Here is a 27,584-nt window from a genome sequence, read left to right as displayed (position 1 = left end):
ACCTCCGTCATTGAAAGCATGCAGTAAGAAATAGATAACACAGAAATAAATCTTTCGTGCAATAGCTATCTAATGATACGCTCTGCTGACTCCAATAAGTGAGGTTGTCTGGAATAGGAATAGCAAAAGAAGATGAACTTTCAGACCCTCATTTTCTAATTTATGATTAATGAAAAGCCAGCCTAATCTATCTGACATCCTGCTGTCTGGACAGAATGTCTGCGGGTTGCTTGGATGTTGCAGAGGGAAATGCCCTGACCAAGTTACAGCCTTCGAAGGTGAACAGCTTAAGTACGATGGATAAAAAATTGAGTCTCTTGAACGAAAAGATGGACAAACTGTTGCATTTCCAAGAAGACCTGACAGGCAAACTGCAGCGAGTTAACAAAGGTATTGATGATGTAGAAAAAGGCATTAACAAGCTAACGGTATCACGAGCAGCTCCTGATGAGCCAGATGAAATGAAAAAAGGACTAAAGCTATTGGACAGTCCTCACCAGCCTGATATCCAGAGCATATGCTCAGAAGTGTTGAAATTGATGAAAACAGCCCAGCTAGATGCCTTGAAGCATAAGGAGAGGCTGGCAAAGATAGAGAAGAGGTTTGATACACTGGATAAAGTGATTAATTTTGTGGGAGAAGTATTGAGAAATTCTAAAGTAGTGGATTTTATTCTCAAGGGCATTGTGCCCTGGAAGAAGGGAAGTCCACTGGAAATCCTTGTCGAGGTTGGTTTTGTTTTACTGTTCTTAATACCTTTCTTTGTGCTGTAGCAGGGCTCTCCTGATGATTTCTTGTATAACACGTGTAATTCCCATTTTCCCTGTAGTGTTGCTATTACAGGTTACTGCCATGACCTTTGAATTGCAAGCCTCTTGAGACAGAGACCTAGGCTTAAAATGTGTCTTGCAGGCTTACGTCTGAAGTGCCCCAAGTGTGCCAGGCAATCCTATAACAAGTATGAGGAGCAGACTGCTACTGTAAAAGAAGATTCAGCTTCTAACGGTGCTTGAAGATCAGCAATGTCATTCAAATAAGCGGCTTAACTGAGGTTCCTGTGAAAGTATGACTAATATACTGGAAAGCGTTTGCTGAAGGAAGAAGCTTCTATTTTCTTGATTGACCATGAATTCCAAAAACAACACCAGTTAGTAAAACTTACGCTGACTTCTGTTCACATGACTGAGCAGCCTGGGCATCTAAGTTGTCTTAAAACTCTGTCTTTATGATGGGCCTGTGACTTCATGAACTCTACTGACATTGTGCACTCCTTAAATCAAATAGTTCATGGGTTTCACAAGAGCAGCTTGCATCAGTTTGTACTTATCAACTCCAACACATTTTTTAATATAGTGAGGAAGCAACAGTCAAGACTGGTATAGTTGATATGGTATTTTGGAATTGATTAACCTTGCTTTTTAAAAGTTACAAATGCTTGGAATTAGTTTTGGCCAACGAGAGTTTTGAGCCTTCCCAGTGGCTTGTATCCTAGGCAAAAATAAAAATTAAAAAAAAAATGTGGAGAGGGACTCCATGAATTGGAATATGTTTGTTCATTCCAAGAAATCTTCTGCACACCTGCACAGAGGTGTTAATTACAGTAAGGACATTTCTAGCATGAATGCAAATGTCCATTCCTATCTTGATCAGAATGTTTCTGCCAGATCTGTGAAATGTTTTGGTAGATGTTACACCTAAACTCCTATAAAAAAAGGACAGTGTTAGATGCTAGCTTACCTTGTGGGGCTTCCTGAGAGCTCTTTTGGTCTCACTAAGCATCAGAGGCTGACAAGTAAGCTAGACTCCACAGAGACAGAAGAATTTATAAGGAGTTTTCATTAATGCCAAGACCGGATAGAGATGATACTTGTACTTGAACTCTTCCAGTTCTACAAATTTTTGGAAAAAAAAAATAAAAAATAAGTTTGCTTTATGTTGGGTAAAGCTGCTGTTACAAGTTGCTGCCTGCAGTCACTGTGTAAGGCCTAGAGACAGACAGGGTGCTTTGTGGGGCTTATACCTTGAACTGAGCTGACAGTGCAGTGTGTTAATGGGCAGGTGATGCTGAATGTAGAGATGATTTTGTTACCAAATTGTTATTTTCCAAGTGAAAAAAAACATTAAGGAGGGATATAGATAAAGGTAGGGAGAGGGATGGTGGTGGAGAATTTCAGGTGGCCTTCTTGCATGCTGTCAGGATTAGGTGTCAGATATCCACTATGTGCTGCTTCAGTAGTGTTTGCAGAAGAGGAGGTCTGAGGAGGTCAGAACTTGATCCAAGCTTCATGGGTAGGGGGACTGAGACTGAGAGGTGAAATGGCCTTCTCTCTCAGTGACCTGATGGACCAGGAGGGGGTGGCGGCCTCTGTCCCAGGCTCTAACCACTGCCTCGCTTGTAGAACAGGCTGTGGATTGGGCAAGCAGACTTGCAGGGCTAACTCCTCCTTTGCTAAATGACTATCGTTATTCTCCTTCTTTGCTTCTGTTTTTTTTTTTTTTTTTTTTTTTCTTCTGAACACTTTTTGAAATTGGAGCATAAGATTAGTTATAAGACCTTAAGATATATTTGTACTTTGATCACAGGCTGCTGAGTAGTCTATGATATTTGACCTAGGTTTCAATTAGAGAGGTAGTGTACATACGTGACCTAGCGGGGGTAATGTGGAGCAAAGCGTGGGTGAATTTGGAAATACATGAGCTTGTGCTGAGTTACATGCTAACTTTGGTGGTCCCATTTTTTCAGCCTGTTTTGTGGCGTGTCCAAAATGTTCAGTTGCACTGGGGTTGCACTCAAAAATAATTTATTTGCTTGTTGCTGTTCTCCAACCTTTGCTGTTTTGTAACAGCATGCAGCTTATCGCAGAGCTGGCTTTGCACAAGGTTACTAAGTATGGGGATGGGAGTGGGGAGGTTATGTTTTCATTTTTGGGTGAAGCTGTTTGCTGATGGTATGACAGCATTCCAGGGATGCCATAGGAGTGTTTATGGAAGACATTTTCTGGGTTGGAGTCAAATTAATAAAAGACTGTGAACTGAGCTTTGTAGGATCCAAGCCACTTTTTTAATTAAAAAAAAAAAAAAAGGAAAAAGGATAGGGGGGAAAAAAAAAGGGAAAACCAACAGCAACAACAAACGGCATTATATTGTTGCTTATCCAAGGCTTTCTTTGCACATAAGATTTTGCAAGAATAATGTTACCCCTGGTCATTGTTGCAGGTTTGCTTAGAGCTGTAATAAAAATGGTAATGGTATTTTAATATTTTGGGGTATTTTGTTTGTTTGTTTATTTATTTATTTATTTATTTATTTATTATTTTTTTTTGGGGGGGGGAAGGGATGGAAGAGTGTTCTGTTGTGGAATCTATAAGGTTGGAGCATGAAAAGCTTAATCCATAACTGTTTTTACTAACAAGTGAAGGGTCCGATTTGTAGTAGACTTCTAATCAATTATCTGCAGAAAAAAATGAGGCATTGTTTATTTCCTTATATAAATGAAGATAAGAGGCTGCTCATTACTAGATTTTAATTATATATCAGCCAAGAAATAGAAATATGTCTTTTATTAATAGCCTTTTTAGAAATAGCCTTCTTAGAATTAGCTTTTTTAGAAATATGCCTTTTCTTATTTTTGTAACGTTTTTTTGCTAAATATTTGTTATTTATTTTTAATTATATTACAAATGTATTTCTGTTTAAAGTGTTTAGTGATGCTGTTAAAAAAAAAAATAACCCTCCTCTGTGCTGTGTTAATTAGAGGATTACATTTGCTTAAAATAAATCTGTGCTGCTAAAATAAAATAAGATTGCTTTTAATCATAACAGAGGTGACATATAATGTCAAGTACGTATACAAGAGTTGCAATAAAGCCAAGGGTTCTTTGTCTGTATCACCTCTATTGTAGTTCAAATCATGAATCTTTAGATTTTTTGAGACAAATATATTACTGTATCTATAAAGATATTGCTTGTGTTTCAGTCACCAGTCAACAAGTGACAGAAATACAATGCAATTTCCTCTTCTAATACTTCTTATGCTTTGTATATCCTGTTTTTTTAATCAGCGTGAATACAGATTACATGAGGTAAAATCTCTTACAGTTAAAATTTTGGAAAGCAGAGATCTAATGTATTATTCTGTGTCATCATGTTTTAGAAGTATTGCCTTTTTGCAAAAGCAGGGAGAGACTCAAGAAAGTGGAAAGGAAATACAATAGTACCTAAACATTCAGAAGGTCAGAGGTGTCAGCGTCCATTTTACAGGGTCTCAGTACCTACAGAGTTAGAGGAACCTAGTGGGAAATAAGCATCTTGACTATAACTGTTATTTTTGTGTTCCGCTGTTGTTTTTAGGCCAAAGATAAGCCTGAAGAGAGTGGTGCAAAACCTAAGCATGGGCTTAGTAACAGAGGAACCCAAACTGAAAGCAAAAAGCCTTTGGAAGGTATGTGGCACTCTGGGCATGCTACTGTCTTTGACTCTAGAATGTGCAGCAGACAAACTGAAATCTAATAGCCTGCTGTTTCCCACTACCTGAATTACTCAAATGTGACTGAGTAACTTCATCCACCAGTATTGGGATTACATTTTATGTAAGAACATCTGTCCCCCAGATTGAACCCCACAAAAACCTGAAACAAAAAGCAGCATCTTTGCTTGGCTACAGTTTCTTTGTTTTCATGTAACAGTGATCTGATTTAAGAGAGCAGTACTTGTGAGATACCATGAAGGTGGTGGCAATATCGCACAGCAAACCTAAACCATACAACTGGCCCAACCCTCTCCCTCTCTGAAACAGGGACATGTTGACATTGGGAGTATCTTTTTTAATCAGCAAGTTTCATTGCCATGTCAGGGCTAGACTCCTAAATAGGATGTAGCTGTCTGGGTGTTGCCGTGTTGCATCCATTGCCTGTGAGTTGCAACAGGGTGAACGTGATGTTGAGCAGACCCTGTCATTGCTGTTGTCTTCACAAAATGTCAGTGAATCCTTTAAATAATGGACAATCCCTTTTTTAGCTTCAGCATTTAGGAAGCAACAAAAATAAAGCAGACAACTGATCACAATTTTGAGTCCAAGGCTACACAAGTTTGTGAACTGATCTTGATAGCCAGTGACCTGTGCATGCTGAACCATGAAAGAAGTTACCAGAGAAATTTCCATTATTAATATGCACAATCATTGTCATGGGAAAGCATGGAAGAACCTTCTTTCCCTTTTGTGGAAAAACAGTTAAGATGCTGATTAAGCCATGAGATTTAATAATGGCTGTCTCCAGCATGTTGGTGTAAGTTTTTTTAAACCTTTCAGTGGATGCATTCTTGCTACTTTTTCAGATGTACCTAGCTCCATAGGTTGTTTTGAATGGTTGGGTTACTTTGCTCCTTTTCTTTTTGCTGTCACTTTTGTCAAGGATAGCTTATTAATGGCATGTTTTTATTCAGAGACTAAAAGTGTGAAAAAGCTAAATCTAAACAAAGAAGCATGTGAGAAGGTGAACGCTTCCAGTGTTGTAGCAAACAAAGCTGACTCGAAACCCCAAGCTAAAGAGAGGACAGCACAGCAGCAAGCAGTAGAAGGTGCTGGCAAGAAACAGAGCTCTAAGAGCTGTCAACAGCAAAAGGACATTGGTGTCAAAGCCTTGAATCAACACAATGGTCTTCCCTTTGTAAATCAAGATCACGTAGGCAACCAAAATGTTCCTGTTAAAGCACACGATATGGATGGAGCCCCACGCCTAGATGAGTGCTCCAGGCAGCCTGTTCATCAGAAACTTGGAGAGAATGAAAACAAACCTCCATTGCCAAGTGCGGCATCCCGGGAAGCTGTGCCCTCACCATCCCAGGCTATATCTGACACAGGGTGTGAGGTGACACGTACCAGGTAATGGCCTCGTTGGTAATTTTCTGTATGATCTGAAACCACTTCACGTGTTAGAAGGAAAAAAAACAAAATGTTATTAAAGGAGGTAGTTCCTGCTTAGGCATGATTGAGGGGTAAAACAGCCATGCTGAAGAAAGGTGCAGTGAGACCTTACAATGGTTAAAGCAAAAAAACTCAAAGCACCAAGAGCCCCCTGTAAATTTTCATGAAGCCAAGAAGTCAGAGGGCTAGACCTATAGGAGACCTTTGATATGATAGTGGCTACTGTGTATTAGAGATAGAAACGAGACTGCCTTTCTATAGCTCACATAGATGGACTTTCATAAATCATTCCTTTCAAAATCCTTTTTTTTTCTCTAAACATGAGGATGAAAGAAATATAAGATATTTACTTGTATATAACAAAACCGAAGAATTTGTTTCATTTCACATCCTTGGTGTTTTCAAGGATTTTTTTCATGCCTTGATTACTTAAAGGTATGACCAGATTGTTCATTTTTTTTCTTTTTATTCTTTATTGCCTAATCTTTTCCTCATATAAGTGCTTTGCAATATGACTTTTATAATCCTTTTCCTTTAAAATTATTTAATCAGGATTTGATTTGAAGTCCATTAAAAACAAACAAAACCCTACCAACCAAACTCCAATAGATGCCAATTCTGTGACAAACTTTAGGTGCCATGCCTTCCCTGTTGGGGTTTGCAAATATGTGTATGGATGGATGGTATATACAGTCACACCTAAGTATAAATGTACATTACTGTGTGTGTGCAATTACTCTGTTCCTTCTGTATACAAATTGATACCTGAAGCCCAGACAAGAATGCAGTATTACTTTTGTATGTGCATACTTGAATTTGGAAACTTTGAATTTTATCAGTACTTGGAAATATGGGGCAGACGTCTAAATTTCATCTAGATTTTCCTGTGCACTGGGTAGGTGTCTACTGGGCTTACCGGACTCCTTTAAAAAAAAAAAAAAAAAAAAAAAAGAAGAGAGAGAGGGAGAGAGAAAAGAAAGAGAGAGTTGTCCTGATCTCAGCACCTAAGGCTTCACAAGAGAAAAGACGTTGCAAAGACTGGCTCATTGGGTTTATTTCTCCTAAGAGGCTAAGCGTAAGGACATGGTAGAAGAAAGCAGTAGAAGCTTTCAGCACCACTGCCTCATGCCAACATTCAGGAGCAAATTTGTGTACAGGTTATAGACACTGTTATCTCCAAATTGGTTGGTGTAATAGCACTATGAATCGAGGGACCTCCCTGTATTTTGCCTGTGGGTTATAGTCTTTGGCTTGTGAGTTGAAAGCACCTTGCTTCTAGCAAGCTGGCGTGGGTCTGTGCTGCCTCAGAGGCTCCCACCTTGAGGTTGGCTCAAGGTGTTTGTGAAGCAGTTGATGAACAGTTGTGCAGCCCCTTAGAAGTTTGGTTTGGGGGGTTTGGAGGCCAACAGTTAACGAGAAGGCAGAACCTAGAGTAAATCCCAGAGGAAGGCAGCCCTCCTGAACAAGGTACCTATTATGCTTGTGAGTTCGGTAAATGAGTCTCTAAAAATGAATGCTACTTTTAATGAAGTCTGTAAGCCCACACAGAAGTGTCAAAAGAACATTGTGTTCTCCTGTTTGGAGAAATGCCCAAGAGTCCTGTCAAGTTCAGGCTTGTCTAGATAGCAGTGGAAGTGTTTGCTCAGAGCAGAGTTCAGCTGCCCCAGTAGCTCACTCCTGGTGCAGTTCAGATCCATAGCACAATGCGCAGGGTGTTAAAGGTGCTAAACATGAGAAACTGCGGCTCTTATTAAGCAAAAGTGGAAACAATTTTATTTTACATATTTTGTGATAAGGTAGCTCCTTGGGAACAGGCAGTAACTTCTGGGAAATGGGATGCATTTTCCCCTAGACTTCAGAAATTTTCTTTCATTTCAGTTATATGAAATCTACTTGAAGACTTCACAGGCTTCAGTTCAGCCTTGCTGAAATCAGACTGTTACTGACAGCTGAACCAAACAGCTGACTCAAATTACAATACAAGTGTATTTGGACTGTAGGTGTATAGAGGTTTGATTTTAAACCATATTCTTTTTAGGCAACAAGAGAGAGGGGGAAAATGTTTAAACTTTTCTTGTAGCTGAAACACTAAAGGAGAATAGCATTAATGGAGTGAGAGTTAGGAAAGTTGTGTTTTTAACACTTGTCTGTGGGAAGAATGCTATCCCATAAGACAAACACACATTTGAGTTTGCAAGTCAGCAAGCTGCAAGACAACTAGCATGGATGTGAACATTCAGATACGTAAAGCTGTATGAACAGTCAGACTCTGAAGTACTTGGCCTGTAGTTGGTGAAGACAGTCACTACCACCTTTCTGCCCACGAGCAGTAGTTTATTAGACCAACTGTAATAGCTGCAAAAAGTGGAAGAGCTTTCAAATGGTGGGGCTAATACTTTCCAGTCTGTGCGACATCTTGTGTTCAGAGAAGGCAGACATATACACAGACAAGGATGCAGAAGAAGCATCAGCACAGTTTTTGGTGCTTTCTAGTGTTGTATTTTTTAAGAGGATTGATATGGTTAGGTTTCTTTAATACTGTAGAAATCTGCATTTTAATTTTCTTCCCACACAAATTTACAACAGCAAAGCTAGTCATCTGCATGAAATGTCAACTGTTTGCTCTGCAGGATATCCATCAATGTCCATGTGGCTGAAATGAAAGAAAAGATCGAGACCAAGGAAGAAATCTCAAATGATCACAGACACAGATGTCCCAAAGTAAAATCCCCACCCTCTACATCAGCAGAAGTACATGAACAGCTGCCTGGTAAATTAAAACTTAAACAGAGTCCTAAGAACATCATCACTGAACCAAATCAAGAAGTGAAAGGGGACAGTAAGCAAAATGAACATGCATCAAAAACAGGCAAGCAACAGCTGTTACTGAACAAGCCCAAACCAGGTAAAAACACTGAAGACAAGTCAGAACTAAAATGTAAGCCTAAAGCCTCACAAAATACCTCTGCAACAGAGCCAAAGAAAGATCTGGGGGTAGAAGTGAAAATCCATCAAGAAACAATAAAAGCAGAAGATTCCTTGACAGTTACTGCCTCTGAGAAGAGAGAATCTGGGTCTGCATCTTCAGGAGGAAGTGAAAATGATGTAGGCCAATGTGCAGGAATGGTACCGCAGAACACTATGTCATTGGAAGCTAGCAAAGAGCCTTCCACACAGGATGAAGTGGTCATTGGTAGGTTGCTTGTACTTACTTTTGGAAACTTTTACACTTTTATACGGTTACTCATATGTATTATAGATAAAATAATAGCTGGAGTGGTACTTGCTCTACCACCTGTGTCTTACAGTTCAAGAGCACTTACCAAAACACTATAGATACCTTTGATGATGAAAAGAAGATCAAATATAATTTTTTTTCAAACTTCCAGATAATTTTGTCAGGTGACATCTTTTGTTAATGCATAAAGTAAAATGTTAATACTCAAAGTGTCCTGTGATTTTACTGTGTTAAAAAAGCAGGGTTGAGAGTCAGGAGGTGGAATCCCATCCTCAGTTACAGGCCGTTATTTCTCATCTGTAAAAGACTGTTAGCAGTAAAAGCTCCTTACTTGAAGCAATAGAGAGGTTTTGGATGTTTTCAGTACCTCCCTTGTGGCTCTCTACAAACGCAAATGTATATATTTTTGTAATCCTATTTTATTTACTTTTTTGATAAAAAGCCAAGTACTTGAGTTTGCATACTCAACTGATTCTTATTTAAAATGAAGAAATAATTCCGTTGTTTCTGGATATTTTACTTGCATTCCACTCTAAAAATAGTAAAAGAATGTCATGTTTAATGTTATCCAGAAACTGCAGTGCTTATTCAAATTCCAGCAGAAGAAAAAGTGATGACATGGTAGATGAACAAGAGCAAAGAGAAAAGATGAGAGAGGGTAGTCCTGTACTGAAGTGCTTTATACTAAAGTTCTGTTTTGAGCATTTTCATGAGCAGCTTACCAGCAGCAGTCTGTGGTTGGCTTGTCTAGGCCCTTGGTATTTTTCCCTTAGAGCCCTACTGCCACAGAAAAGCTGAGTGCTGCAGCAGGGGAAGAGCTGCATTTGTGTTTTGCATTCCCAGCTCTGCCTCAGCAATTCATCTCTGAGAAACTGGGCTTGCCCCTTCAGGAATAGTGATGCTGAAAGTGAGGGGATGTATGATTTGTGGAGCTGTAGGTACCAGGATCACAAAAGACAATTGAGACTTCTCCTTTTACTGACCAACACAACACGGTGGCATGCATGTCTTGTGGACTGAAAACACTGGTACAAGGAAGCGGAAGTTGCAGTCCTATGTGGCAAAATGTCTCGATAACCTGGTTTCCTCCTCTTTAGATGACAGCCCTTCTCCCCCTGCTCCTTTTGAACATCGCATAGTGAGTGTCAAGCAAGCAGAAGTGACAACGTGCTACTCAGTGTGTCGTCATGAAGTACTTGGGGGGTAAGTCTCTGTGTCCCTAAAGCTGTACTGCAGGTGGTGGCGAAGTCACAAGGAAACGCAGTTAGATCACGGACCAGAGAGATCATTTGCAGGTGGCTCCAATGTGCAGCAGCATGGGAGTGGCAGATACCATCTCACTTCTTTACTCCGTGGGTTTGAGTTGAGCAAAAGGTGTCTAGCTGTTTTTGGTATGTCTTATGAATACCTTCTCTTCTATTTTGATATAGTCACGGTCTGTAACATTCTCAGTGCCTTAAGCCTTGTAGAAGAAGTTGGTTGGAACTGAAAGTACAGCAAGAAAAGAGTAGATTTTATCTAGGATAGTGAAGCAAAGAAAAAGAATGCAAAGGGGATGTCAGATCTTTCTATGCCTCTGTTCATCCTCATGGCTTTTTTTGGGCTATGATAGTTTCCCTTGTATCAATCTGCCTGTGGGTTGGTATATAATCTAAGGGCACTTCCAAGGTCTTTAGGTTACTGGTTTCTGCCTCAGTTCAATTTTCAGGCTCCTAAGTGTGATCTTGGATGACTCTCTTTTGCATTTGTTGTTATGATCCTGGCCACAGCTGGAGTTGTAAGAAAAACTTGTAATCCTCAGGCAGACAGATGCAAGGCATTTCAAGTCACCAAAGCCCATTAAGTCAGGCAGCTTCTAAAGATCTTTTTTTTTTTCTCCCATGCTGAATATTTTGTGAAAGAAAACAAAGGGGAAAAATTATAATTATGTTGACCTTGCATTTAGTCTTCACTCATGGGAAATCTGCAGCTGTTTCAGCCTTTGTGCGGCTGTATACTTACTTATCTGACAAGAAGCTTTGATTAACAAGCTAATCCAAGTACGAATATGGCTCAAGTATAAGCCTGATGATGCAATAGCAGTGAAGATGATGTTTAGAAATCATCCCAAGGGACATTAATGTATCTGGGTGACACAGGGGAGAATTTACAACATGCAAGAAATGCAGCCTGTGGAGTGGCTACGGTTACGGGTGTTAGTCATTTTAAAAGTTATGAGATCAAGACAGAAATATCCTTGTTAATATACCCACTAACACATCACTGAAGGACAGCAAGTGGGTACAGTTACAGAACCGAAAAAGAATATCATCAGGTCACCATACCGCTATGAAACGTAGTAATACGAAGGGGGCATAATATTTTAATGTAAGCATTGAACAACTGGCTGGAAAGATAAAACTAATCCTTCATAAGCTGAGAGAAAGAGGAGATTCATGCTGCTGGCCACCTGATTCTGTTCACTTTGTACTGTGCTATTTTTAAATCAATGATAAGAATAGTTTTAAAAGTTTTTTTGCAGTGAGCTGTATTAAACTGTACTCCGACTTTTGTTTGGTATCAACAGGGGGCGTTTTGGGCAAGTCCACAAGTGCACGGAAATAGCAACTGGTCTCAATCTGGCAGCCAAAATCATAAAAGTGAAAGGAGGAAAAGAAAAGGTAACCATGATCCTGTGAACCTAAATGCGCATACTGTTGCTTGTTTTACATGAGCGTATTGCAAACACCTTAGCACTACCTCACTGAATCAGACCACAGAAGTCAACTTCTCATTGCATAGTGTCAAATATTGTAAAATCTGTCTTAGTAAGTAGTAGCTTGGGCTTTGTTTGACTGCTTGTCATCTCCAGTGCTTGTGATTAAGCCATTTGTTCACATGAGGCCTGTGGTATAGCTTCTGTAGGGTTTGAAATAATTGTATTTGAATATATTAGAAATTAAGGAGCATATTTGCTCATTTTTTGTTAATTTGTTCCTTTTTCAGGAGGAAGTGAAAAATGAAATTAACATAATGAACCAATTAAATCATGTGAATCTGATCCAGCTTTATGATGCCTTTGAAGCCAAAAATAATATCACTTTGGTCATGGAATAGTAAGTTTAAATTATCTCTGAAAGTGTCAGTTTTTGGAGTTTGCTTTGGTCACTAAAAGAAACCGAGAATGATAACTCCGAGGTGTGAAAAAGTCTAGAGTAGCTTCACAGCCTGCGAGAGTAGAAAATACTTATTTTCAAGGTAATTTCTTCAGGTAAAAGTATATAAATATATTTGGCAACCTTGTAGTTTAAGCAAGTGCCAAGAAAGGTAGCTATCCAAGTGCACGAAACAAATTACAAGATAGTTAATGAACAGAACTTCACTGTGGTTCGTTTTTCATTTTAGTTTAACTTACAGGCCCCTTAACATTGTACCTAGCTATGAAATTCTAAAGAAGTGTTGAGGGTAAGTAAAACCTCAGAGAAAAAGTAAATGTGAGAGACCCAGACAAGAGGAGAAGTGAAGTGTTTCAAGTAGAAATAGAGTAGACATGGAGAAAGAAAGTAATTCCTTACGTTCATGGTCTGCTGCTATTTGAATAATATGAAGCTTAATAAGCATGCCTTCCCATTTGCAGCTTAAAAAAAAATAAATCTAAATCAAATATGGAATTCACAAAAGGGAGGTCTAATGATGTATGCCTCCTGGCCCTGGCTTTTCTGTGTAGTTGCATATTGCTTTTCATTTATAAACAAACTGAATTTCCACTACAGAACTAATTGTTAATGGTGTGAAGGAAAAAAGGAAACAAAATGAAATAGCAAATATAAACATAGTACATTTAAAATGTGTATTTACAATTTTTAAAATAGAAAATTAGAATTGTTATGTTGCAGAACCTTGTTGGAGCTATGTTTAAATGTAATGTTCTCTTAATTTTTGTGCAGACTTAATTTCAATTGTCAGCTCCTGTAAAGCAGCTTTCAGTTTTAGAAGTTTCATTCATTACACTGCGTAGGTTGAAGAGTTTCTTTCTCTAGGCTTTCTCCAGTTTCCCATCTGGTCTCCAGGTTGTGTGGTCTTGAGTTTGTTTGATTCTCCCTGCACCCACCAAATATTATTCTAATTTGGAAGGTGCTGTAGATTAATACTTTATCTCACACACAAAAAGAATTTTCCTGAAGTCACTGAGAATACTGATACACTTCTACTGGATGGTAATATTAGGTTCTGTGCTAAACTAGGACTTAAGTTTCCAATTTAGAAATAAGATGAGCTAATGAGAAATTTTAGCTTTTTTAACACTTCTCTATGTCAAAATTTTAGTCTTGATGGTGGTGAATTGTTTGACCGGATTATAGATGAAAACTACCATCTAACAGAGTTGGATGCAATCTTATTTACCAAACAAATCTGTGAAGGAGTCCACTACTTGCACCAGCATTATATTCTCCATTTAGATCTGAAGGTCAGTAGTTCATACTCTTTACTCTTTAGTGTTGCTGAAGTTTGGACCACTACAGTCTCTAATTGCAAGAAGAGAATTATTTAATTGACTTATTTCATTAAAAAAACAAAAACAAACAAACAAAAAAACCCTTCCTTAATTGAGTAGTCACAGTGAATGAAGCTTTAGAGATTAATATTTTTTCAATGTTTATTTGGTAGCTTGCTTTTGAAGGCAAAACTTCTACTCTGTTTTCACAGAGAAACACAAAAGTTCACAGGAACAAAAGCTAAACTTCTTTATAGATCAAAAACCAAACCGTTCGTTAACTCAGTATGCCAGTCAAATCTCTTCTGTAATGGGAATAGAAGGAAAAGAATCATCCTAAAAATTATGACTACTGTCTCTGAGGTTTTTTTTTTTTTTTACTCTTTTGCTAGATTTGTATGTCAGACATAAATGTGACTAAAAATACTCTTATCTTTTTGTAGCCTGAAAACATATTATGTGTAAATCGCACAGGAAACCAGATTAAAATTATTGATTTTGGATTAGCAAGGAGGTAAGAGTTAAGTTACGTTTTTTTTTTTTTTTTTTTTTTTTTTTTAATAAACATGCTTCTGGTAGTTCTTGTTATATTTTTGTGTTTTGGGGCCCTAAAGTGATTCTGATATGTGTATGGGTTCACTAGTATGCTGCTGCAGTCATGAGTTTTCTGCTGTGTGCATTAATTATCTAATTACATTTTCAAATAATGTTTCTGTTGGATAAACCTATGCTGCTGTTCTAATTATCTCAAAATGATTCCCCATGTAGAGCTTTTACTCTAGGGACATCATGAAGGCGCTAGAGACTTCGTGACTGCTGAGTTTTGTTGTGCAGGTTCTAGTTGTGGAAATTATCTTCTTCAGAGTCCCACCTCAGCAGTTACACTGTGCTCATATCTGTTATATAGACCTTTACCCTGAAGTACAGCTGGGCACATCCCACAAAACTTATGCTCTTCTAACCCATTTCAATGGAAGCTGGTCTATTTGTGTTGTGTTGGACAGTATCTGCTGGAAAGCATCCTGTGGAGCCTGGCAGAGAGTCTTCTATCACTTTCTGGGAGATGCCTCTGCAGGTTTTATTGCCCTTGGTCTTCCTTTTTGTTTTGCTCTGGCAAGGGGATAGCTGATGGTTTATTACACCTGTGGTCACAGCAAAATTCACCAATTTATCCTTTTAAGACCTTAATGCTGTCCTAGTTGTCTAGGTGAGTCTGGATGCTCTGTCCTTTTAGGCGTGTCTTGATTTTTACAAATGAGAGGTTTGTTTCCCCAGCCTGCTCTCAGCACTGACGCATATCTCTTTCTGATAAAGGTACAAGCCTCGTGAAAAACTGAAGGTTAATTTTGGAACTCCAGAGTTCTTGGCTCCTGAAGTAGTGAACTATGACTTTGTTTCCTTCCCAACAGACATGTGGAGTGTAGGAGTCATCACATACATGTTGTAAGTAAGCATGTGAGGGATTGTGGCAGTGGCACCAAAGGCTCTGCAAGAACACACCAGTGGAGTGTATCTGCAAAGCAGGAATGCAACAGCCATTGAGTCCATTTGGATGTGACTCCGAATTCATTCTGTTAAAAACAAATAACCCCAAGCCACAGCCTTTTAATATGAAGATATAAGGTGGATACTGAGTCTCTAAACAACAAGTAACCCTTTTGATAAATACATAAATGTATTTACCAACTTATTTAGCAAGTTCAAGTGGGCCAGGTCATGATTACTCAGAGGAGTGGACCAAAGCATGTCTAAATTTCCATTTTGATTGCATTCTTGAGGATATAGATTAATTTTCACATTTGCAGTCTGATTATTTTATTAGCTGGGATTTGGTGTGCATCTGCACAGAGGGGTTAATATCAGATGTTAGGCCACAGGTTGCGTCACAAATGAAGGTAAGACATCTCTGATATCTGCATGGTGGCTGCAGAGGGTTTGTCTGTCCAAAAACTGTGGCTTCTGACAAGCCGATTCTGCCTGAAAATTTCTCAGAATTTTGCACAGATGCTTTCTGTGAATGAGATAAATTTCTGGTTTAATTTGTTAGCCAAAAAGCAGCTGAATGAAGGAATAAATTATTGAAACAATAAATCAGGGCTTAGAAACTAATTGAAAACAGGATGCTATTGTTCAGAATTCAGTTTAATTCAGGCCAAACTGGGATATGCACCTTGGTTTAGGAAAGCTCTTGAGCCCTCCTAGCTTTCCTAGCTGAGAATGCACTGAAGTATGTACTTGAATCCCTGCTGAATTATTTTTCTAGGGGGATCCGTTAACAGTGCTCCCTGACTTAGCCGCTAGACAGTAACACTAATGATATGATGATGCTTTATTGCTCCGAACTATTGGCTCATCTTTAATAGGGACTGAGAACTTGAACACCCCCCTCTCCCCATAACTGAGAGCCCTTCCTCTTGATAAGCTAGCTACAATTATAAAGCAGAGGATTCAGGAGAGGAGAAACTCATCTTGCATATAGATACTTACCTCCTATTCCACTTTTTTCTTTTCCTTTTTTTTAAGGCTTAGTGGCCTATCCCCATTCCTGGGAGAAACTGATGCAGAGACGATGAATTATGTAGTCAATTGCAGCTGGGACTTCGATGCAGAAGCATTTGAACAGCTATCAGAGGAAGCAAAAGACTTTATTTCCAGACTACTTGTGAAAGAGAAAAGGTACTTCCCTTCTCTGATCGCCTAGTAACATGAAGTTCTTCCTAGCTGACTGTTTGAGTTAGTCAACAATGAGAACTTATTATGTGATGTTTTTGTTTGCTCTACCTGTGCTTACTGGGCAGTTTCTCAGTGATTCAGAAGCCCCTGTTTAAAAGGAAGATGTCTATGTACCATAGCTGAGGAATGTTGCCTTTCACAGCAGCATCAATACAGGCAGAACAAAGGAAATCTGGAAGGATTTGCTCTGTAGGAATCTGTCTTTAATATTCCTTCTCTGAGGAAAAGCTATTTCTTCTTTTTTTTTAAAAAAAAAAAAAAAAAGAAAAAAAAAAGTTTTTTGAATGCCACAGAGGATAAATGGAAGCTGCAGCTGTGAAAATGTGCATAGTTCTCTTCAAAAGTGGTCTAAATGCATTTGGTAGATATTAGGGAGCATTTGGGACTTAACTCTGCATGTGGCTTCTTATTCTGGGCTCCAGTGAAATAAAAAACAATTGTATGTATGAAATGCCAAGAGAGTGAGGGTGATGTTGATGTCAGACTATGAGTACGGAGATGGATGGGGTTAGTGGGTAGCAAGTTTTTTTCTCTTGCTGAGTAGCGATACAAAACTAATCAAAACAGGAAACGATGCACACAATAAAGTAGATTGTGTGTATGAGGGGAATTCAAAGAAGTGCTTAGAATATTAGTACCTTCGAGGTCATTACCTAAATCAGACAAATCCATTAGATTACTAATTACATTCTGAACAATTTTTTTCTCAACCTTTTCTGTCTCTCTTCCCCCTGCTGCTTTCCCTCCCCAAACCTTCCCAAATAACACACGTTTCTCTATGACTGTATTTCTCAAAGCTTTTGTAGAGGTTTTCATGCTTGGGCCTGCTGATGAATGTCAGGGTATAATCTGTGCTTAGCTTGATCCTAGTTTAGGGTGAATAGACATTTGTGCTTTTTAAATATGAGGCACAGAATAAGCCTGCATTATAGGGGTAGACAGGTAACAGTAAAAATATTTTTTTTTGTATGAAGTGATTCTTTCAGCGGTTCTTGATTCATATAACAAAATGGTACATAAACTGATGAACCCGGACAGCTGCTGCTTCAAAACATGTGCCTCGCCCCAACCCCACCCCAAAAAAAAAAAGGAAAGAAAAAAAAAAAAAGAAAAGCACAGCTGAATATTTAAGGACAGGACAATCAACCCACTGCAGACCCCCCAGCAGCTTTTCACACCACTCACTCCTTATGTTGGAGTGCAGGATGTCGTTAAGACCCTATGATCTGGGTTGAACAGCATTTCAAGAACATGCATTGGTTTATTTAAGGCAAAATTCATTGATCAGTAATATTGAGGAGCACAGGGCTCTGAGAATGGCAAGAGGGTGGCTATATTTACATGTTAGATTTCCTTTCCTGAAGCTGCCGGATGAGTGCAACGCAGTGTTTGAAACACGAGTGGTTAAACAATCTGCCTGCCAAAGCCAAGAAGTCCAAGCTTCGCCTGAAGTCCCAGTTGTTGCTGCAGAGTTACATGGCTCAGAGAAAATGGAAGGTAACTAGATTAGCCTGGAAAATTTACGTCCAGAGGAAAAACAGCTCAACACAGGCAGGGACATTATCTGCTTCTTTGGACCATGGCTTACTTTTACTTGTAGGGTTTTTTCTTGTTAACATGAGTTTGGGAAGTCTCCTTCTAATTAGTATTTAAAGTTTTACATCTTATTTCTTTAAAAGTGCAGAGGCTTCAAATGCTGTTTAGCTTACTCTGATTTTTTTTTCTCATAATGGAGATATTTGTGCATTGACAACAGCTGCTTTGTTGTGTTGTCACTATAGGGTAGGGGTACAACATAAGGCAGTTTTGTGCCTCGCACTGCAGAGAGTGGAAGAGAAAAAAGAGAGAAAAAATTAGGTTTAAACACATCCAGAGAACTTGTCAGGACCTTTCTGATAAGCCCATACTCTTTCAGAAGTAAATTTTGGTTAAAGAAATGATAGATGAGAATTTCTACTGGAATCTTTATCGGATAGTAATAATTGCTCCTGAAAATTGAATGTTGTAATCTTTTAAGAATAAGGAATGGAGGAAATGTGAGGACAACTCAGGTCCATTTCCTTCTCTCCTGTCACTGGAGAGCTGTAATTTCTTGTCAAGGAGTTAAACTTGAGCCTTCTGCTTTCTCCATTCTTGCACTCCAGCTGTTTTATCTCACACTTTTGCATTTGTGTTTTAAAAAGTACATCATCTAAAGACACGAGGACCCTCAGGTCCTTTTCTGCAAAGTGCTTTTCAGCCAGTCAGCCGTTAGCATTTACTGGGCATGGGGTTGTTCCTGTCCAGGTGCAGAACTCCACATTTCCCCTCACTGAACTCGATGTGGTTCCTGTCAGCCCATTCCTCCAGCCTGCTGAGGTCCTTCTGGGTGGCAGAATGACCCCCTGCTGAATCAGCCACTCCTCCCAGGTTTCTGTCACCTGCAAGATTGCTGCGGGAATGCTCTGCCCCATCATCCAGATCATTAATGAAGATGTTAAGCAGGACTGGACCCAGTATTGACCACTAGTAACGGGCCTCCAACTAACTTTGTTCCAGTGATGAGAACATTTGGCCTGCCTGTTTGGCCAGTTTTTTATCCACCTCAGATTTTCACCAAGAGTAGCATGTTTCAGTACTTTCATAAAAGTAGGACTTTTATACAGTGAGCAGCTTCAGCTGGTCACTGTATAACCAGTCCTTAAAATACTCAGCTGTTATGCACAGCGATGCACACAAGGTGTGGGTGGCTAGAGGTAAATGGATTTTTCTTCTGCGCTGAAAAAAACTCCATGTCGGCCACAGCAAGTCCTTTACTTCAGTTACACTCACGCTTGGACTATTCTGTTTTGTTCACAGAAACATTTTTATGTGGTGGCTGCTGCTAACAGACTGAAGAGGTTTCAGAGTATGGCTGTCAAGCTTCCATAAGCTTATAAGAAGCATCTAGCACTCATGAAGATGGACATGAAGCCATGGGAGAAGGACTCCGTATCTTCAATAGTTTCTACCCTTTTCTTTTATAACGTGAAGTTTTGCATCGGTCTTTCTCGAATATTGTGTGTTAGTGCTTAGGTTCCTGAAGTGCCTTGAGGCAGAGGCACTGAAATGACTTCTGAAACCAGAAAATGCCTTGGTTTGTTTTTACAAGTTTTTAGTTGTACATAGTGATGGAAGAATATGGCAGTTAGTAGGGCTGACTTCTTGCTGAAGGCTTTGATTCTGCAGAATATTGTTGGTCCAGAAAACACTTGAGCAGTTTTTTGGTTTCTCACACTAAGCATGGGGTCTCTAAAGGCTTTCTTCACAACTGCTGTACATCATCAATTTCAGAGCACTGCCAGACACTTTTTTTTTTTTTTTTTTTTGCTCAGGTGTCTATTACTTATGGGGAAAAAAAAAAAAAAAAGATATTGGACACCCTTTTCTTCTATAAGTTTTCCAAAAAGATTATTTTTTTCTAAAACATAAGGGTGATGATTCAGTACAACTACTCGAGAGTTTTTTTGATTCTTTTTGTTTCCTATTTTCCTTTAAAAAGAAGGTACTACCTGGTTAGCAAAGAAGACAAATCTGGTTTGAAGCAATTTAAGTCAATTTGTCCCTTACTGTTTTTTCTTATAGTCAATTGAGTTGAGGTCAATTGATTGAACTTTTACTTTGGGGGGGAGATAAGGGAAACTGCCACGAATAAAAGTTACCTAATGACTGTTGGTTCTGTGCAAAAAGACCTCATGTTGTCCAGTGAAGATTTCCAGACCCTTGATTACACATTTAAAATTTGTGAGTGCTTTTCATTGGCTGTGACTTAAGTTTTAGTTTGACGATTTTTTCTCCTTTGTGACAATTCTAATCAAGTTTATATGGAAAATTGATATGCTGTGATATGCAAAACACATCTTAATGCTGTTCAGTGGCAGAGAAATAGCATATTGCCTGACTTTGCCTTTGGCCCAGCTGGGAGGTTGAAGCCCTTTTTCTCCACTCTGCTCTCAAACATTAAACTTTCTTCACTGTACTTATTTGCAATGTTAAAACTTCCTGACGTATAAAGAGCTGGAGCCACTTAGGTCTTGCAGCTAGAAGTATAACTTTTTTTTTAATTAGACCGGTCTTGCAGCTAGAAGTGTAACTTTTTTTTTAATTAGACCTATGGTTTCCTTTATTACTATCCTGGTTTCTGCCAAACTCAGTGTGAGCTGGACGAGCTCTTACTACTATTAGCTTCTGTTTTTTCTTAAAATTAACGTTCCAGCAAAGGCGTCAAGCTTCCATTAACTTTATGGACTTTTATATCTCTTGAATTAGCAACAGGGTTGTTTGCTAAGAAAAAAAGAGGATTTCAAGAATGGCTTACCCTTGTCATCTTTTCCACTCTAGTGCTTCTCACTTTTTACTCCTGTATTCTGGGCCTCTGCAGCACTTCCAGAATCAACACAGGGAAAAATGATTAAAATCAAATGAGGCAATCTTGACAATGTATCACCTTCTGTGAAGGCCCACTTTTGTTTATGTTTTTCTTCCACAGTGGTTCTGCATGCTAGATGTGATTATATTCATTGGTCTGTATATTTCTGAACTAATACTAATAAATTACATTATAATGGAACAGGCCTAATCCTCTTCTTTGTTTTGAAAAATAAAAAGTCAGACCTGATAGCATCTTTGAATAGGTCTTAACTACAGAATGCTCATCCACTAGCTTGGGTTCTCTCCCATCCTGAAGACCCTCTGCCACATATTAGATGAGACTTAATAGATGTTTTGTTACAGCTCCTACTCAGGGGGGTTGAATAACTTAAGATTTTTCTCTGCCCATCAGGCATTTGTTTGGAGTCTGTTCCCTGAAAAAGTTACTGGTTCACTTTGGGACTCTCGTCAGGAATGAATTTGTCTCTTGCTAATTACAGTTGACCAGAAGTTATTTCCTTTCTTTAATGCTTCAGTTGCATTGGGAGGCAAAGAAATGAAAGGTAAATGTTTAGTAAGTTTTGATTTTCTACTTAGTGTGCTTCTTCTTCTATTTTTGTAAGAGGGTGATAAACATAGATGATCTCTGCTGTCTTCTATTTCCTCTCCATTTTTTACAAAGAGAGGCTGCATCTGGCCTGTAGAACTGCTACTGAGTTCTTAACAGAAAGAAATCCCTTTTGTACTGCAGAATGACGTGGTTGCAGAGTCTAGGAAGACCGTCTCTGCAGCCTTATGGGATGTTTCACAATGTGAAATTGTGCATTTTGCTTTGGGGTTTACAAAAAGCTAAAAGGACACATGGTCTATAGGACACTGGAACAGTAATTACGAAAAAAACAAAGTCTCAATAAACTGAAAGCTAAAGCAGGAATTAACTATCTGTAAACCCTACTGCCAACATTGTCACCCAGGTAAGCAGGGAACATGCACTGTGGTGAGGTTTTGGCAAGCCATTAAAATACTGTTGAGAAGTTCATGTGAGGACAGTGTTTCAAATCTTTATGTTCAGACAAGTTAATTTCCTATGGGTTTTGAAATGAGGGTTTATGGAAGTTGATGTCTGTATGCACAACTCACATAGAAAACACAAGAGAGGGGCAGCAGGCTTGGTTTGACTTTAATTAAAGTTATACTAGCCCTGCACTGCTAGAAGTTGTGATTTTCCTTCACTATAGTATAATAGGTGGGATAAAAGTGTAGGACTGCAGAAGTTGTCTCCAAGAACTATTGGGCAGAGCCCTCTCCTCTTCAGTTGAAGCTCATGGCCCTGAGATGCAAATTACCCACTGCCCTGGCTTTGAAATCCTTGTTCCCCAGATATCTTCCACAGCACTGTCCTCTGTCTTTTATTTTGCCCACCCTCTAAGGGTTTTACATGTGAAAAGCAATTGCCAAAAACCTGACAATATAGTAAAAAGCTTTTCTCTCTGGTATCTTTATTGTTTCTTGGAACAGCTGGTCACCCCCTTACATGCACAAGACTTTAGTCCCACACAGGTCATAAAAACTAAGTTTAATTCAGTGATAAAAATATTTATTTGGCAGTGAAAACAATTTATCAGACTTTGACTGTTTAACAAGGCACCATTAGTCCCCTCCCTCTCTTTTCACTGACTACTTCCATCCTGAGGCACAAGGTCATGTAACTTACAATTTATTCACATTTAATATGGGATTGAAATGTTACCTGCTTCTTGCAGCAAGGAAAACAAAGCTATCTTACTACCTAATGTCACAACTGCTTAAATGCCAGCCTGGCAAGTCATCAAACATGCTTTTTACAAAAATCATCTGAATACCAACATCATTTAATAAAATAAATCCTAAATATTTAAAAAGTAGCTCATAAATAATATTAGCTGACTACCAGCCAGCTGTCACTCATATGCTACTGGAATACTTGTTAGAACAGAGGGGGAATTAAAACTATGAGCAAGCAGCAGTGATATTACAAGGTGGCACAGAATCAGTACCCCTATTGGCCTGTTGTGCCTTAGCAGCATTTTCCAGAATTCTCTTTTTCCATTCTTCATAGTCTTGCTTTGTTTCAGTCTTTGGCTGTTTACATTGCACCTCATCATCATCATCGTCTTCAGATCCTATGATAAAAAGAGCAAGTCCATGATGGGCCATCGGGGCAATATGGTGCTGGGAATAACCAGCAAGCATACAGAGATAAACCTATTGATGTACAAGGACTATCACTGCATTATCATCCTGGGGTTTGCTCCTCTGCCCGCCTCCCACAACAGTCACTACTTCTGTGGCTGAATGTAAGAGTTGTACTCAACTCCACAGTATAAATGCCATCATCCTGCTGTGTTCACTTAGTTCATTTGTTAGGCACTGGCTTGCAGAACTGTATAAGCTGCTGTCAACTGATTCTTATAGGATATTATAACTCAAGTATCAGTATGCAGTAACAAAGCCCAGAACTGCTCTGGTTTTAGTTCACAGCTAAACGCCACTTACCGTCTTCCTTCTCGCAGTGTTCTGGGTCAGTCTGCAGGCTTTCGGATGTCTCTGCAGCCAGGGGGACATCATCTTCTAAAAAAATAGAAAAAAATAGTGTCATTACCTCTGCTTTGTATTACAGATGCCCACAACGTGCTGGAGACTGTATACAGATGCACATTCTTCCCTAATCTGATACAGAAACTACCAGCTGCCCTTACTTAGCTGCTTGTCTGGGGGAGGGGGATAACTTCACCATGGGCAGCTCCATGCCTAGGTAGAGAGTAGTAGCTTTTGGCCTGGGTTCAGGCAGTTACACTCCAGAAAACATCATGTATGAAATATGAAGACAAGTGAAGTAGGGGTACTGGCAGTAGTAGTGTGGGGATGAAAGTCTGGGAAAGGAAAAAAGGAGATAAGTAGGAAGGAGCAGAAATACAAGGATGGGAAGTCACGTATCGTGTTTAAATCTTCCTCCACAAAAAGGAGGGAAGAGAGATTCAACAACAGGTTTGAAAGACTCTCCTCATGTCTGCCTGCGGCATGTGGAGGCCTGGTGTCAGGTAATGGCTGAATTACCACCAGAAGATCAAGGCTTAGATGTGTGTTAACACTGCAGTGGAGGAAGGGAAAACACAGAAGTGTCAGTCAAAGCAACAGAGGTAGCAAAATGTTTATGGTAATTTCCATGTTTTGTTGCTATGTTAACAAGATGCAGAAAGCAGGCAAGGAGAATCCAAGATACGGGAGAAGCAGGGAGTAAATTACTGCAGCACAGACTTTACGGAGCAGCAAGCATTTGAGTAGAGAGGAAAACAGGTATTTTTGGCCTTGCCACGTTGTAAGCTGTTGTGACTTCCCCAGAAGCAAGTCGGTCCCAGACTGTGACTGGGAACTGGACTGCAGGCAACATACTGGAACAGTGGGCAGGTTTTACTAGAAGGGAACAGCTGAAAGTGATCAGAATGAAATAACCAGTGGAAAAGGAGAGAGGCATTGTGAGGCCAGGTGATGGGTATGCTGTATTACAACGGTAAGGCCAAAAACTTACTGCTGAGCTGCTGGCTTATCTTCTCCATTTGATTGCACAGCCGATCAAATATTGCTTTTTTCACCCCAGATGTAGCCAAGATTTTAGTTTTGTCCACTTTTAGCTTTAAGCACCTACAACAGAAAGTTGATTTAACCTTGTAGGAAACAACACTTCAGCAACTATCACTCAGGTGAGGTGACGTTTACTGTACCAACACTGTGAGAATGAAGAAAAGTATGCCAGAGGTTTTGGTCCTTTCTAACCCTTTCCTCACTTAGAAAAAAAAATAGCTTAAAAAATAAAAAGGAAAAAAAAAAAGACCCCTACACTACCTGATCAAGACAAGTCAGGAAGTGAAGCCCATGGTTAGTTCAAATTACAAGGGGAAACTACTAGAATGAGATACTATGCAGGTTTTAAGGGAACCAGGGCAAAATCCTATTACTGTCAAGAGCTGAATGGGACCACTCAGAGAACATTTGTCAAGAGCTGTAAAACTATGTGGCACCTGAACTGCTTCCAAAAATTGTTAAAAAGGGAAGATATGTGTGCAAGCAAATTCTTACAAAGCATTGTCTGAGTCAAACTCTCCTGATACCCATCTTCCAAGCTGATACTGGCCTACAGCTAAGACAGATCCATCTCCTAGAGCCACGGGATGCGGTGGTGTAGGGCTCAGAGCTTCTCATTCTTCTGAATAGCTGCTTCTTGGTGCTCAAATGTAAGCTAGTAAGCCATTCTTGCAACTCTAAGCAGTCTTCCACCAAAAGCCACGTACAACTTTTTGCTTTATGCCTAGCTCAAATCTAGTCTGACAAAGGAAAAAAGTTCTCGTTAAATCTAAAAATGTGACTATTGTTACACAGCTTATGCTGAAAAGAAGGAGGGCAAAGTGCAAAAAGGCAAAGTGCAAAACACTAACAGGAGTTCTTCAACTACTGCTATGGATAATATGTCCTAATGGAATTATCCACAGCATCCACCAGACACCAGGGAAGACATATTTCATTTGTTCTAGGACAAAAATCTCAAGATTCTTTTCTGTGTATTTGATACAAATACTTTTGCTTCCTCCTGAAGGCAAATGCAGTGTAGCCTTGTTTGCTAGGCCTGTCTCCAGTTCCAGGAGTAAAGAAAGTAGGGCGTGCTAGGAAGGAGCCTTCCGACTGTTCAGGCATGTAAAAAAAAAAATCAACTGCTTACACTGTAGGCATTATCTCTGTTGATGTCTCCCTAGGTATTTAAGCCCATAGAAGTTCCCTCAAGCTGTACTTACTTGCATGCAGTGAATAACGCAGCCGTTGTAAACAGTGGTTTTGAGAAATCAAGGTCCATTTGCTGTGCTTCGGGAAGGCTGGATTCGTACCTAAAAAGCAACAATAATTGTTTAATGCATTCTCCACAAATGAAGCTCTTGAGACTAATTTGTCACATGGCACTCAGCAGTTGAACAGGTCTCACATTGGATCACTTGGTCCTTTGTAACTTAGTCAAGCACAAACAGCTGTTACTGGCTGAGCAGAGCAAAACAGGGAAAAGAAGGGAGTGGGGATCACCTCCTCTATTTGAATTGAAGGTATTTTGAATTAGGGGTCTGAATCAAGGCATGACAGTGAAATCTGGTGTTCCCCACCTACACCTGCTTTTCTCTCTACATTACACGTAAAAATTGCATTAAGATACTTTACATAAATCCATTCTATTATATGGGGTAGAATTATAGTTTGATTCCTATAATACATATTTAAGGCTTCATCTGGCAGATGACTTCTAGCTGTTCAGCACTGTGAAGAATTTAATTTTTTACTGTCCACCTGTCCCCAGGCTATTTGTTTTAGTTTGTAGTTAGCACCCAGAAGCATACACAGGTCTTTGTTCCCTGTCCTGCAACTCAGAATACTTTGAATCCCTGGCAGTTTTTAAACACGCTAGCAGGGTAACAGCACTCCAGAGCTCTTCAGTGATTGCTCTTGTTAAAGTAGATGCTACACAGAGCAAAGCTTTAGTTAAATCTGTTGAATCACTGTTGAAGTGTTCTACCTGATGTTTTTACATGTAGAGTAATGTGCGTTTTTAGAGATTTGCTTCTCCAGAAAGGAGGATTTGTTTCTACTGAGCATTACGTCTGAACTCTGACATGATCATGTGGAAGCGTGATTCTGTGGATAATTACAATGACTAAATGTCTTATCTTTTTTATATTACTCTGAGTTATAGGACTGGGACTCAGACAATGGCTTACTAAGATTCACAATCTAACACGTTTTTAAAAGTGGCCTAGATAAGTGGCTGGATTGTCAGTGCTAAGAACTTACCTCACTGGAGTCCAGTCGGTGGGAGATACCTGACCCTTGCAAACAACAAGCTCTCTACACATTTAACAAACAAAGACTCTTACTAGCGATTACTGGTGCGATCTTGAGAGCTTCCTCACCTCTGCAGTATTTTTGAAGCGGTATTTACTGCCTCCGTACAGCAGAACTGCACCGCCAGGTCTCGTATTCCCAGTCTTGGGTTCACCTCTAGCAAACACTCCAAAGACTTGATGGAGTTCTGGTAGGTCGTCTTGTTCAAGCCGGAGAGTTTAATAAAGTAGCTCTTTCAGAGATAAAGACAAGCCCCGAGGATTAGTGGAAGACTGGCATCTCCCCCAGACAACTGACAGAGGTTAGTAACCGCGCGCTGCCCCAAGGTGAGGTTCAATCGCTGTATTAAACAGCTCCGTGCAACGCGTGCTGTAGGCGTTCACTGCACAGAGGCAGACTAACCGCCGAGAACGCCACATCCCTTAAGGCCGTGTTGTTTTCAGACTTTTACACCCGGAGTTTGCCTTTTTTTTATGTAAGAGGACACGGCCCTTCTTTCACACACACAACCCCAGGCTAAGCCAAAGGCCGCCGGGCTCAGGGCGGCGCGGAGCGGTGCCCGGTGCCCCCCCCCCCCCGCCCGTACCTTGTCCAGCGGCCTCCCGGCGGCGCGCGCCGCCAGCTCCAGGCACATCACGGCGCTGCCCGTGGCCGTCGTCTGCGCCAGCAGCCCCGGGCACCTCACCTGGGCCAGCCGCAGGAACTCCTCGGCCTTCCTGCAACACACGGGGAGCGCTCCGCAACGGAACGGGCCGGCCCGGCCCTGCCCGGCCCTGCCGCAGCCCGTGCCCGTTCCCGTGCCCGTTCCCGGCCCCTCACCTGACGACGCGGGGCTCCCCCAGGCCCGCCCTGGCCGCCAGCCGCCTCACGGCCCCGCGCTCCATGCCCCGGTCTCCCCGCGCCGCAGCCGG

The 27,584-nt window shown here is 40.1% G+C and overlaps 2 protein-coding genes across 4 annotated transcripts in view; one reads left to right on the top strand and one right to left on the bottom strand.

The window, feature by feature from the left end:
* Positions 1–20,494, top strand: part of MYLK3 (myosin light chain kinase 3) — a 27,731-nt gene extending 7,237 nt beyond the window's left edge. Inside the window, exons 1-13 of one of the 3 annotated variants that reach the window (XM_082770039.1) lie at positions 70–728; positions 4,351–4,441; positions 5,443–5,881; positions 8,554–9,116; positions 10,259–10,364; positions 11,728–11,821; positions 12,147–12,256; positions 13,467–13,608; positions 14,079–14,149; positions 14,950–15,078; positions 16,159–16,311; positions 17,733–17,865; positions 19,207–20,494. In XM_082770039.1, coding sequence (XP_082626165.1) covers positions 216–728; positions 4,351–4,441; positions 5,443–5,881; positions 8,554–9,116; positions 10,259–10,364; positions 11,728–11,821; positions 12,147–12,256; positions 13,467–13,608; positions 14,079–14,149; positions 14,950–15,078; positions 16,159–16,311; positions 17,733–17,865; positions 19,207–19,278 — 2,616 coding nt within the window. In that variant the 5' untranslated portion in view covers positions 70–215 and the 3' untranslated portion in view covers positions 19,279–20,494. Of the gene's footprint in view, positions 1–69; positions 729–3,043; positions 3,243–4,350; positions 4,442–5,442; positions 5,882–8,553; positions 9,117–10,258; positions 10,365–11,727; positions 11,822–12,146; positions 12,257–13,466; positions 13,609–14,078; positions 14,150–14,949; positions 15,079–16,158; positions 16,312–17,732; positions 17,866–19,206 lie in introns of those variants that run through there. The other 2 variants (XM_082770041.1, XM_082770040.1) reach the window with 2 other exon arrangements.
* On the bottom strand, positions 19,742–27,584 carry ORC6 (origin recognition complex subunit 6). The gene is made up of 7 exons (XM_082770042.1): positions 27,493–27,584; positions 27,260–27,389; positions 26,742–26,905; positions 25,584–25,673; positions 24,326–24,438; positions 23,293–23,367; positions 19,742–22,919 (listed from the first exon to the last, which is right to left on the bottom strand). The coding sequence occupies exons 1-7, from the start codon at positions 27,555–27,557 to the stop codon at positions 22,747–22,749; spliced, it is 810 nt and encodes a 269-aa protein (XP_082626168.1). The 5' UTR covers positions 27,558–27,584; the 3' UTR covers positions 19,742–22,746.

The sequence above is a fragment of the Aythya marila genome (genome assembly GCF_965140915.1).
Source record: "Aythya marila genome assembly, chromosome: 12".
NCBI lineage: Eukaryota > Metazoa > Chordata > Aves > Anseriformes > Anatidae > Aythya > Aythya marila.
The sequence above is the reverse complement of the archived record's forward strand: the minus strand, read 5'-3'. Positions and strand labels throughout refer to the sequence as shown.